Genomic DNA, 13,718 nt, shown 5'->3' with positions numbered 1-13,718 from the left:
TACAATTCATACTATCAATATGGTATATGGAATTATGATGTGATTATATTCTGTCACCTAAATACGTCTAGAGAATTACGATTTATACAAACTAAACTCTTTTGAGACTCGTGATTATCCTTTCCAATAATTTCTTCTCCAAAATTCAAATATTTTATATACCATAAAATTCAACTCCTTTTCCCTTTCGTCTTAAATCACACTCGAAACCGAAATCTAACCCAACTAAAAAGTTCATCACTTAAAATGGATAGATGAATTATTGATCTAATCCCTGGATTCATGAAGTCAACTTTACAATTTAAAGAACTTTCATGATCTAAATGTAAAGAAAATGCAATAGGACCCCGCCCCCCCTCTCAAAAAAAATGTGGTCTAAACGAGGCCATGGAAGCACATGTAAATGCAAATACAATGGTCAAGAAAATGACACATAGAATTATGGGTAGAAAAATGAAAATGCCCCTCCCAATTTGAACGGTGTTCATTTTAGTTAGGAAAAGGTATCTTCCTGCCCTTTCTAGTCAATCTATATGAAGAAATTATAAGCAATTATTTGAAGTGTAATCATGGCTTTAGTTTTTGTGGAATTGAAGCTAGATGTGACTCTTAGAGGTTAAGTCAAGGGGCAGTAGTGCATTCCCCTCCCTCTAGGCTTTTCATTTAGGGTTAATTCGGTAAAAAGTTTTAGAGACTCGTACATTAAGAGTTAGATTGTATTTTATTTTGTTTACTCAAAAAATGGGTAAATTAATTTTTATATGTTAGATTAAAGAGCAAATCAGTCATTTTTGTTAAAAAATTCATCCATTTCTACTATAAAAATTCATCCATTTCTACTATTAAAAATTGACGTGGCTGACAAAATAACCAAACAATTACATGTGGTGTGTCACATGTACCTCATGCTAACATATAGGGACCAATTTTTAACAGTAAAAATTGATGAAATTTTTTTACAGAAGGACTGATTTGCTCTTTGATCTAACGTACAAGGATTAATTTGTCCATTTTTTTAGTAGAGGGGCAAAATAAAATCTGAGTCTTAGTACAAGGGCCTCTATGGTACTTTTACCGGTTAATTCCATCAAATAATTCTTATGATTCAAATTAGGCACTAAATGCAAGTTTTGATATGACGTAGAATATATTTAAAACATGTAGAACTAATTTTAAACACATTTACTCCTACCGCACGAACAACTTAGATTTGATATGTTAAAAAATAGTTTTTGTAAGTGCTGAGTTAATTGTTTGTTTAGTTAAGATTTAAGAAACAATTTAAAATTGAAATAACAAATAATAAACACAGGTGATTGTTTACGTAGATCGTATTCAATTCTACATCTAGAGAGCTTTTGTAGGGGGAAATTCACTATAATCTTCACAACACAAGAGATGATTTTAGAGCAACTAGACTCAAAAATGCTACAACCTCACTCGCATACAATTACAATGAAGAACTCTCTCCCCAATGTGATAGAGAATCAACTTATCTTCATTCTAATTTCCCGTTGTTGCTATGACATTTGTAACTTCATGTTTGACATGAATGCTGATGAGTCTTCAATCTTTATAACTGACATGCGATTTGAAATTTCTCATTTCTTATGATTATCATTTTTTTATTTTTTAAGGTATCTACAGGAGCGAGCTCAATAATTAATCATTTACATTTTATAGGCCTAAAAGAGGATAGATGCTGATCACGAGTTTTAAAACTGTTCCATACTCAAGGTGAGGATCGAATCCTCAACCACTAGTATGTGTTCAACTTTTTTTACTCGTCTCCTCCCCAAGTTGAAAAAAAGAAACAAAAACGAAAGCCAAAAAGCAAGCTTGTTAGTGTGTGTTAGCAAGAGATTTACGTGAACTAAAGATCTAGTCAAAAGACTCACGGATGAAAGGATACTTAGCACTAGCTTGCCTCACGTTTTCCTTCATCTTTTCATATAAATTATTAAATATGTTTAGTTTAAATATGGATACATTTTATATACTAAACATAGGTAATTGAATCTTGTTCATTCATCTTCAAATTGATTATGGATATAATTACAATGAAACAAATTTATTTATTTTCTAAAATCTCATTAACTATCCATAACCTCTCCTTAACCCATAAATAGGAGGATAATGAACTCAAACTCATGTATTTCTACATTGACAACAATGCTTATATGCCAATCGAGTTAAGACTCAATCAACAAAAAATTATTACTAATATAAAGGTTTGTTTTAGTTTTCAAGTAAAGTTTAAACATTTATTTAGATCTTAATTATTATAATTTTTTTTCTATAAATATATCCACAGTCGGTGCATGCCTATAGTATAATCACATTAATTTTTCCCTTTAAAAAACATGTGGTTGAAGCATTCTTTTTTTTTTTGGGGGGGGGGGGTTCATAGTCACTATAAAGTAAATTGATTGTCAACGAATCATGAGCTGCATTTGCCTAAGCATAATTTTGACTCACGGGCTTCTTGCCCTAAGATACCTTTCAAAATCATATGAAAGTATAGTTTTGTGGATAAATTTTGTTATTAGTTCCTGTATTTTGTATCTGTTGTGGTTTTTATTTAAATAGTAGAAGTTAAATTTAATTATTAGTTTATATTATGTAGACAGTTAAAGATTTAGTCTTTATTCTCTAATTAGAGTATTCTAGGTTTCTATACGTTTCAAAATTTGAAATTTCGGTCTTGATGCAAAAGATTTTCGTTAATCCATTAACTGAATCTTTAGTGAGTAATATGTGAAAATAATAAACTGACATGGCATTACGCATATGATAATATGTTTGTCGCATCAGATTTTGAAAATACCAAAATTCAACTGAATGGATTTAACAATTATCGTTTGGTGATGATTGAAATTTTAAATTTAAAAAGTATAAGGACTAAAAAGATCAAATTACAGTACATATACTAAATCCACAACTTTCACAAAATATAGAGACTAATAGCAGAATTTTTTTAAAATATTGATAAAAAAAAAACCTTTAAAAACAAGTAATTATATCATTTGTAAATGAAAGATGCTTTCTTTTGCTTGAAAAAGTTGGAGCAAACCAAGTTGCTTGCTTTATTTAAAAAAAAACATAAAATATTTTTTATTATTTAATATAAAAAAGTTGAATTCAATACCAATAACAAAAGATAAGGAAAAAGTGAAAATAAAAACATAAACTATACTTTACAACTCATGTATGTCTATACTTCTTTTTTTTTTTTTAACAATCTCATTATAGATTCTGATAATATCTAATCTTTCCCTAGAACTACTTATAACCGTCCTCAACCCATAAATAGGAAGATAATGCGCTTCAGCATACTCGAACTTATGTCCTCCTATAATGACAACTATGCCCATATTAGTCGAGTTAAGACTCAATTGGCTGAATCTTCGTATACTTTGTTGAGAAGAATAAGGTTTTATATTAAATTTATACTACTATGATAATTAAATTGGTGCAACTAATTAATTGAATATTAATTTAATTAAAAATATTTAAAAAATAAAAATAAAAAAATTTATTATAAGGGTATTTAAAAAAAATCAAATAGCTTAAACTACAAGTTTTTTTAAAAAAAACTCAAAATGGATGAATAGTTAAATCTGTTTGGTATATTACTTAAAATTAAATATAGAATATAATTAAATTGTTTGATAAATGTAAATTTTAAATTATGAAAATTTCGTAAAATCAAAACAAAATTAAATTAATTGGAAATATTCTCCATTTATGTAATAAATAGCTCTTAATCTACTTATCATTTTCTATACATTTTTTATACAAAAATAAATAAAATCCTATCACGTGATTTTTATTCCGAACTATCAAACGTGAGTTTGATTTAATTTTTTCAACGATTTATCAAACAATGCCTTAGTTACCAATGAGATCTTAATTTAATGGTAGGAAGGGTTTGGGAACTTTATGATCTGAGGTCCAAATACCTCTTTATATGGGTTAAGTCTAGATTTATTCTTGTGAGTTAGTTTGAGATTTAATTAGTTGTTGAGTTAGTTATTCACTTCGGAGATTATAATGATTGATTATGATTGTAATCGTTCATATACTTACAAGTTTTAACTTTAAAAAAAACTTATAGCTTAATTATATATATTATATTTGCCAACTAAGCTCATCGTGTAATGATAAAAGACTTTTATTGAAACTAAGTTTCGGTTGACATTAAATCTTGAGTTTGATCCTTGAAAATCTCTACCCTGGTAAAAGTACCATGGGGGCCTATATACTGGGAGTTAGGCAGCATTTTGCCCCCTCAATAAATGGCTTAGATCAAAGAGAATATGAAGTACTCACAGGTTTGGTTATTCTGTCAGTCAAATTTTAAAAAAAAAAGACCAACTTACTCTTTAATCTGATATATAGAGACTAATTTTTCTTTTTTTTAATAGAGAAAGCAAAATACAAGGTCCTCCATGATATTTTTATCTCGCTACCCTTTAAGCCCTCCATATTTTTTATTTGTTTTGTAATATGTTTGTCAAACCCTCCACTATTAAAATAAACAAATACTTCCAAAAAAAGAATAAACTCTAGAAATGGGCATTTATTTTTAAAGAGCATTCACATTTTAAAATAAGGAAAAAAGAAGAAGAAGAAGAGAGATTTGGTATATGCATTTCTGTTTTTGTTACATTCACACATTTAAGACATTATATGTAAGAATCAAGTGTGTCAATTCCTAGAAGTCAATTAATTTCCTATAAATAAACTGTCTTAAAACTTAAAAGGTAATGCCCACTTTTGGTATTTTTTTGCCGATTAAATATTAATTCAATTAACATGAGTATTGTTGTTAATGTAAGAGGACGTGAATTCGAGTGCGTTAAAGTGCATTATTCTCCTATTTATGGGTTGGAGACAGGGGGCCGAAATTAAATTATCTATATATCTATAATTCTCTTATTTATGAGCAGGAGAAATAATCATCAATCTTGAATGTAGATAAAAAGAAATTAGAAGGAGCTAAAAGTAAATTATAAATATTTGGGGAGCATTAAAATAAATTTATTGTTTCTCGATAAAGCAAGAGGTGGCATTTGAAATAATAGAATAAAAAGGGAAAACGTGTAAACAAAGCCCCTTTCCACACGCCAAGGAAAAATTAACTGCAAACAGCAAGAAAAGCTGGCATTTAGTGCATCATTTTTGTAATAAAAAAATTTACAATAATAAATAATAAATTAAATTAATCATTTCATAGTATTATTAAATTAAATTAAAATAAATCTAAATATAATTCAAACGTAATTTATACATGATATAAGTTTAGTTTTTAAACAATCTTATTATAGGTTCTGATTATATTTGTTCTTTTCGATACAATGCTTAGAACTATTCATAGCCTCTCTTTAACCCATATATAAGAGGATAATACGCTTCAGCACACTCGAATTCACGTCCTTCTGCATTAACAATAATATCTATACTAATCGAGGTAAAACTCAATCGGCAACTTGTTATAATTTTTAGATTGTGATTTTTTTATGGTAAAATATTTTATTATTTAATGGTTAGTCAATTGGTAATAAGCGAGGAGTAGTGAGGAAAGTCCTAGTGATTGCAACATGTTTTGGTTTCATTACTAGAGATTTAAATTACTGATTAACTTCACCAAGACAACAAGAAGGGGAGACGTCTTGGATTAAAACTCAATTTGCTTGCAAAGTAAATGAATATGTCATTATTTTCTAATCAATCCTTTTACTCTTCAATGGATAGATGTTAAGTTAGAATAGAGCTAATATTTACCGATTTAATAATGATTGTCAGAGATTGTATAACTCGAATCTCGTCACTTGTTGAATAAATAAATACAGTGGCAAAATAAGGGGATCCGTATATAACTATTCTTCTTCTATTTGACTTTGATTAGAACAGAGTTTTTCAACATTAGTAAATTTATTTTCCTCTGCCCGTAATTTTTTCCCAAAAGGGTCTCTACGTAAAATCTATGTGTTCTTATTTTTCTTTTCTTATTGCTTTGCGATCGTTCTACCGCCATTATCGACGTTTATTATAGCAATGATATTGTTGGGAGGGGCAGTTATGAACTTTAAAAAAAAATTATGGATCATAAATCAAACCTAAAACATAAGTTAATTATAAAAGATATACATAATGTATTTATGAATAATTTAGGTTAGGGTTGTCTCAATTATTATTAATTTCACAATTGCGATAAATATTAAAATTATACATGAATTTTTATTTGATTCAATTTTTACAAATCACTCACAATATTATCGAATTAACATCATTTTACGTTGATATATTGCATATATAAACAATTATACTAATCAAATATGAAAATCGAAGTTAATGTATCAAATTGCACATCAAACTAAAGTTCATGTATCAAATATGAATATACAAATAATTAATTATTTAATGAGAAAAAAGCCAAACCCTTTTGCAATATTTCCTTTTTTCTATTGATCCACATGGCTTTATAGTGTGGCAAATAATTATTTAATCTTCATCAATGAAAATGAATGTTTTAACTTTTCATTATTTATATTTTAATCCTTACCATATTTATAAGAGTCAATGATTGTAACCTTTATCTATTATTTTTGTTTTTTTAAATTTATTTATTTATTACTTAGTTGGATGAAGATATAGAGGAAACATGAGATACATTACAAAATGATACTAATCTTCAACCTTACAAAATGTTGACTTAAATAAATAAGGTATATTGTATTTTTAGAAAGGAAATTTATATTCAAATTTCAGAGATAATGTTATCGTGAGGGGTTAATATGAAGCTCGAAAGGATTAATTTTCATTGACATTAAAACGAACACAAAAAATACTTTGATTTCAATGAAAAAGAATATCCACACTTTCAAAAAATTTTAACTTTACTTCATCTCAAAAATACTATATTTTTAACTACACCCAAGGTTACTAAAAATTACAAAATGGTCAATGAATTATTCAAAAGTTTTCATTTAAGTCAATGGGCTATAAAGATTTTTTTTAAAAAAATATGATTAGCGAGCTCCAAACGATGATCTGAAGGTCGATACAGTAAATTAGTATCCGTCGACGAGTAGGATATATCTTAGATCTAAGTCGATTTGATAGTTAGTGTTAGAGCGTTTGGTATTTGGTTCACAATTCGTAATGTTCAAAGTTGTTTTAAGAGAAGTGGGATGAAAACTTTTTATTGGTGTAAGTGGTGCGAGCAGAGAAGACCGTGCAACGACAATTTTAATAGTCCAATGACTTAAATGAAAGGTTTTAAATAGTTCAGTGACCATTTTATAATTTTTTAAAGTTAAATGATCAAAACATAAACTTACTAATTGAATCATGTTGATAAAAGTGCAATTGACGGCATCTTTTAAGCCCATGACATCCATCCCCTAGAAATTTGGACACAATTGACAATCAATTAACAATGCCACCTTATCATGCCACCACCTCCCTTTGTGCTTATAAATTCCCACCCTCCACTTCACATGTTCCACTAATTTTCTCAAATCTCTTCAAAAAGAAAAACCACCTCCCTTTTTTCTATTTGATGAACAAATTAGACCCAATTTAGAACTTGTTTTCATTCAAAACAAAATGGGTTTTAACATTACCTCCATTAAAACCTCATCAATGGAGCTTGGCAAGGTGATAATCCACTCAATTTTGCCTTCCCTTTGTTAATAGTTCAAACTACTTTGATCCTTGTTTTTAGTCGTTTCCTAGCTTTCCTTCTTAAACCCCTTCGTCAACCTAAAGTCATTGCTGAAATTGTTGTAAGTATATTTACTTTTAACCTTTAATTTTATCGATTTCGATTCGATTAAATCAGTTATGATCAATTATTCAATTTTATAAATAATTAAAATAGATTTAATCAATATTCGGAAGGAAACAAAAGAAGAATATAAAATTAATGTAATTGATTGAATCTATCAATGTTAAGTCGATAATTAGATTTGTTAAATCGATACATTTAATTAAATCGACGGAATTTGATTTTTTTATACAATGATTATTTTTATGTATAAGCCGAAATCTATTTACGAGAATAAACAGTAGAGCATATTTTCAGGGGGGAATTCTTCTTGGACCGTCAGCTTTTGGTCGAAACGAAGATTACATGCATCGGATATTTCCGTCATGGAGTATGCCGGTGCTTGAAACTGTAGCGAGCATTGGACTGCTTTTCTTCCTTTTCTTAGTAGGTCTGGAGCTCGATTTAACATCAATCCGTCGTAGTGGCCGTAAAGCGTTCGGTATAGCCTTCTGTGGCATATCATTACCCTTCATCTGCGGCTTTGGCGTAGCGTTTATCCTCCGGAAAACCGTTGACGGAGCCGATAAAGTCGGGTACGGTCAATTCATAGTTTTCATGGGAGTAGCACTTTCCATCACAGCTTTCCCAGTCCTAGCACGTATCTTAGCCGAACTCAAATTATTAACCACCCAAGTCGGTGAAATCGCCATGGCATCCGCCGCTTTCAACGACGTAGCCGCATGGATTTTACTAGCACTTGCCGTCGCTATAGCCGGAAACGGGTCGGGTCAACAAAAGAGCCCATTAATATCAATCTGGGTCCTTCTCTCCGGCATGGCTTTCGTCATTTTCATGATGGTACTAATCCGACCAGCCATGAAATGGGTCGCTCACCGTTGTTCACCGGAACGAGACATCATCGACGAAGCTTACATTTGTTTAACACTAGGTGGTGTAATGGTCTCCGGTTTCATCACTGACCTTATCGGAATCCATGCAATCTTTGGTGCTTTTATCTTTGGATTAACGATTCCTAAAGAAGGTGATTTTGCTGAGAAATTGATAGAAAGGATTGAAGATTTCGTAACGGGATTGCTTCTTCCACTTTATTTTGCTTCTAGTGGGTTGAAAACCGATGTGGCGAAAATCAGAGGTGGGGAAGCTTGGGGATTATTGGCACTGGTTGTAACCACGGCGTGCGCCGGTAAGATTATAGGAACGTTTGGGGTGGCGTTAATGTTCGGAATGGCTATCAGAGAATCGTTGGCGCTTGGGATTTTAATGAATACTAAAGGATTAGTTGAACTCATTGTTCTCAACATTGGCAAAGAGAAGAAGGTAAGTTCCTTTCTTTTTCTTTATCCAATTTTTTTCGAAAACTATTTTCTCCACACCATAAATAAAAAGATAATACATTTCATGCACTTAAATCCACCTATTCTTACATTAGTAACTCATGCCAATTGAGTTAAGTCTCACGAAATTTTGCATATATATAGTGTGGATTAATAGGTTTTTTTTGAATAATTTTATTATAGGTTCGGATCATATATACCCTTTTTGACATAATATCTAGAACTATCCATGTTCCCTCCCTCGTCTACTTTTTTTCCTTTCTTTTTCCCTTCGTTTCTCTATTTTTTTCTTTTGGGGTAATTTACATTCTAAGTCATCAAACTTAACATCAACTTTCATATAAGTTATAAACAGTTAATTTCATCAAATTGAATCACTAAACTTATTATCAACTTTCATGTAAATTACACAATTTTCAATTGATCAAATTATATCACCGAAAAGTTATTGTCAATAAATTAGATAATTTAAATAGTCTCTGTTAAGTAATTCTAATATAAATACTAACTTAGCACCCGCTTCTACGAGTTTATAAATATTTTTTTTTCATATTTGCACTTTATGCTCAGGGGTAAAAATATAATTTTTACGATAGTAAAAATGTAATTTCACTATTTTGATAGTCTATATTTTTATAATTTATAAAGAATTAAATCAAAATTTTATCATTTTTAAGGGGGTTAAAGTACAATTTTACCTTTACTAATTTAGAATTTTTTAAAAAAATTTAAAGGGTTTAGATAGAAAATTTTCTATTTTAGAGGCTGAAAAGGAAAAAAAATATTTTGTCAACAATCAAATCTAAAAGTTAATTCATATATATATGCTAAGTTAATTCTTTTTAGAATTATTTAATAGAAGTAGAATAAGTGATTTACTTTTTTAATAGCAGAAATTCAACCATGTAATTTAATAAAATTAAAAAGTTTATGACTTAAATGAAAGTTGTACTAAATCCAATCATCCTTATTTTATTAATAATAGAAGTTCAACTAAGTAATTTAACAAAATTAAAAGTTTATGGCCTAAATGGAAGTTGTGCTAAATCTAGTGATCCAAAACATAAGTTATCCTTTTCTTTCTCTTCCTTCCATCTCCGTGGGCAGTTTCCATTCACCTCAATAGTGGCTAGCATCTACTTCTTAATGGGCTTACAAAATACAGATGATTAGTTACTTAACTCACACCGGTAGACTCCTTGAGAAAAAAAAAACTAATATATGAGAGTCATGCCATTTTCTTAGGTGTCCATATATGTTATAGATTTTGATTGGATTTAATACTTAAAAATTGGGTAAATTACATCCAAGATTATTAAATTATTAGTAAGTTTACATTTTAATCATTGAATTTCAAAAAGTTACAAAATAGTCACTAAATTATTCAAAAGTTTTTATTTTAGTCATTATGTTATTAAAATTACTATTGTATAACATTCTCTATTTACACCACTTGCACCAATTAGAAGATCTCATTTCCCTTCTCTTTACAATTCAACTTTTTTATGAAATAACTTTGAACTTCATGAATCTGCGAACCAAAATCCAAATAGTTTTTTTCCTCTGATCTTCAACACTGACAATCAGATCGACTTGGATATTAGATATATTCTTTTATTCATTGATGGGTACTAATCCACCATACTGATCATCGAATCGTTGTTTGGAACTCACTAGTCAAGCATTCAATTAAAAAAAAGACCTTAACAACCCAGTAGCTTAAAAGAAAACTTTTGAATAGTTTTCTAACCATTTTGTTACTTTTTAAAATTGAATGACCAAAATGTAAACTTACTAATTATTTAGTGACCTTGAGTGTAGTTTACCATAAAAATTATATATATATATATATACTCATCAACCTATGCTTAGATACTATAAAGCCCTGAGTTGGTATATACCAATTCATTTGGAAAAGATGAAAATAACCTGGCTTTAAATAGAAAATATAGCCATCACCTTAAAACAGAAATTCAGGGTTTTGGGTGTTTACCTCATATCCACGTCGCGAAATTAAGTTGGATGAGTTAGGTGATAGTGGTGTCTCTAACCTATTGTGTTGTGTAGGTATCCATAAAAGTAGTTTCACTCACATGAAAGAGTAGCTATCTGTCAACCTTTTTGGTTAGTGAGCTGTTGGTGTATTGGCATCTATCAATAGTTAGCTTAATCTTTCATACTTCAATTCATGCTTAAATGGCAACATTTTAAAAATCATAAGAAATATCTAAATATATATATTAATATAATATGTTAGATACAATTTTTTATTTAGAAAAATGATAATCATTCAATATTGAAATTGCAGGTACTAAATGATGAAATCTTTGCTATATTAGTTCTCATGGCACTTTTCACTACCTTCATCACAACCCCAGCCGTTATGGCCATTTACAAACCGGCGAGAGGTTCATCCGTCCTCACTCACCGTAAACTCCGCGACTTAACCAACACCGACGAATTGAAAGACCAACTCCGAGTCCTAGCTTGTCTCCATGGTATTAGCAACGTACCTTCAATCATAAGTCTCATTGAATCAACCAGAAGCACAAAGAAATCCCAACTCAAGCTTTTCATCATGCACTTAGTTGAACTCACTGAACGTTCATCTTCAATCATAATGGTCCATCGGGCTAGAAAAAATGGGCTTCCTTTCATTAACAGGCTTAGAAGAGGAGATTGGCAAGACCGAGTTACTGGAGCTTTTCAAGCTTATAGTCAATTAGGTAGAGTCTCAGTTCGACCTAGTACGGCTATCTCGGCTTTGTCCACTATCCATGAAGATATTTGCCATGTAGCTGAGACTAAAAGGGTTACAATGATAATTTTACCTTTTCATAAACAATGGAGGGGACAAGGTGACTTACAAGTAATTGATAATGTTGGACATGGGTGGAGATTGGTTAACCAAAGGGTGTTAAAAAATGCACCATGTTCAGTGGCTATACTAGTGGACCGTGGGCTTGATAATGGTGCTCAAAGGGTTTGTATTCTGTTCTTTGGGGGGCCTGATGATAGAGAAGCTTTGGAATTAAGTGGTAGAATAGCTGAACACCCTGCTGTTAAAGTGAGTGTTGTGAGATTCATTGAAAAAGATGGGTTACAAAATGATGGTGTTGTTTTGAAGCCTTCAGCGAGCAAGTGTGCTGAAAAGAATTATACCTTCTCCACTGCCCATATCAACACTGAAAAAGAAAAGGTACCATAGAGTTCCTCTACTCGGGAATCAAATTACATTTTATTTTTTTATTAAAAAAACAGATAAATTAATTTCTTAAGTTAATCCTTTCTGTTGAAGGTTTCATCTATTTATACTGTTAAACTAGCGTAGTTGACGGAATAACCGGATGGTTACACGTAAAGGGCCATATGTACCACCTTATACTGACCTGCAGAGACTAGTTTTTAACAAGAGAAATGGATGAAATTTTTAATAGAACCAGTTTGCTCTTTTGATCTAACATAGACTAATTTTCTCATTTTTTTGAGTAAAATCAAAAGAAATTGATGGAATTTTTTAACAAAATGATTTGATTAGTTTTTAATAGTAAAAATAGATAAATTTTACAGTTAAAAACCAGTGCCCATTTCTTCTTGTCTAATTTAACAGCTAAAAACTAGTAATTTTATGGTAAATTTGCTCATTTTGAACAGTTTTTAACAATTTATTGGATTACAAGGACTAGTAATTTACTTTCACGATATTTTACCTCATCATAGATTTCATCCAATTTAATCATAAAAAAAAGTGAAGATTGAATTTATGTTTAAAATTACTAAATATACCCTTTTTTTTCCGTAACCAGGAATTAGATGATGCTGTAGTGGAAGAATTTAGAAGCAAGTGGGATGGAATGGTGCAGTATAAAGAGAAGACAAGTAGCAACATTGTTGAGGAAGTGCTGGGACTAGGACAAAGTGGGGATTTTGATCTTATAGTTGTCGGAAAAGGGCGGTTCCCATCACGAATGGTAGCGAAATTAGCCGACCGTCAAGCTGAGCATGCTGAATTAGGGCCGATAGGGGACTTGCTGGCATCGTCAAGTCACCGTGTTTCGTCATCGGTGTTGGTAATCCAACAACACGATACGGCACATGCGGAGGAAATGCCAGTGGCAAAGGTGGAACAAAATGAACATGATATGGTTAAGGGGGATGGGGATGCAGGCATGGGGGAGATATCAAAGGTTGTATAATTATACAAAGCAGTTAGGAATTGAAGTCGGTAGTTGATAAGAAGCATAAACAAAAACCTTGTTGCTAAATTATGATAGGTATTGATGGTATAATGATATGGGTATGAACAAGTAGAGCCTGTCCCATGGGGAAATGTCCTAGGTTAGTGCAAAGGAATATTTTAAATGCATTAAAAACTTGTTGATAGAAGTTATATAAGATTCCCAGAAATAAAACCATCTATGTTAAAATTTAATATTATTTTTATGATATTAATATACCAATAGAGGCCATGCTAGTAATAAATTACATTTTACCTGTCTTACTAAAATTAATTTATTTGTTAAAATTTTTTTACACATCACATACCACATTTAATAAATAATTTTTTAATAAAATAAAACCAATTT

At 30.4% G+C, this 13,718-nt stretch overlaps 1 protein-coding gene across 1 annotated transcript; it reads left to right on the top strand.

Moving 5' to 3' along the window:
* Positions 1-7,528: 7,528 nt before the first annotated feature.
* Positions 7,529-13,564, top strand: LOC107957990 (cation/H(+) antiporter 20-like). Its single transcript, XM_016893628.2, is given in 5 exon segments — positions 7,529-7,648; positions 7,651-7,793; positions 8,093-9,115; positions 11,441-12,331; positions 12,939-13,564. Coding segments are annotated over 5 exon segments (2,481 nt in total). The 5' UTR covers positions 7,529-7,614; the 3' UTR covers positions 13,329-13,564.
* Positions 13,565-13,718: the final 154 nt, after the last annotated feature.

The sequence above is a fragment of the Gossypium hirsutum genome, chromosome A01 (genome assembly GCF_007990345.1).
Source record: "Gossypium hirsutum isolate 1008001.06 chromosome A01, Gossypium_hirsutum_v2.1, whole genome shotgun sequence".
In the NCBI taxonomy this organism is placed as follows: Eukaryota; Viridiplantae; Streptophyta; class Magnoliopsida; order Malvales; family Malvaceae; genus Gossypium; species Gossypium hirsutum.
Note: the sequence above shows the minus strand (reverse complement) of the source record. Positions and strands in the feature narration are given on the sequence as shown.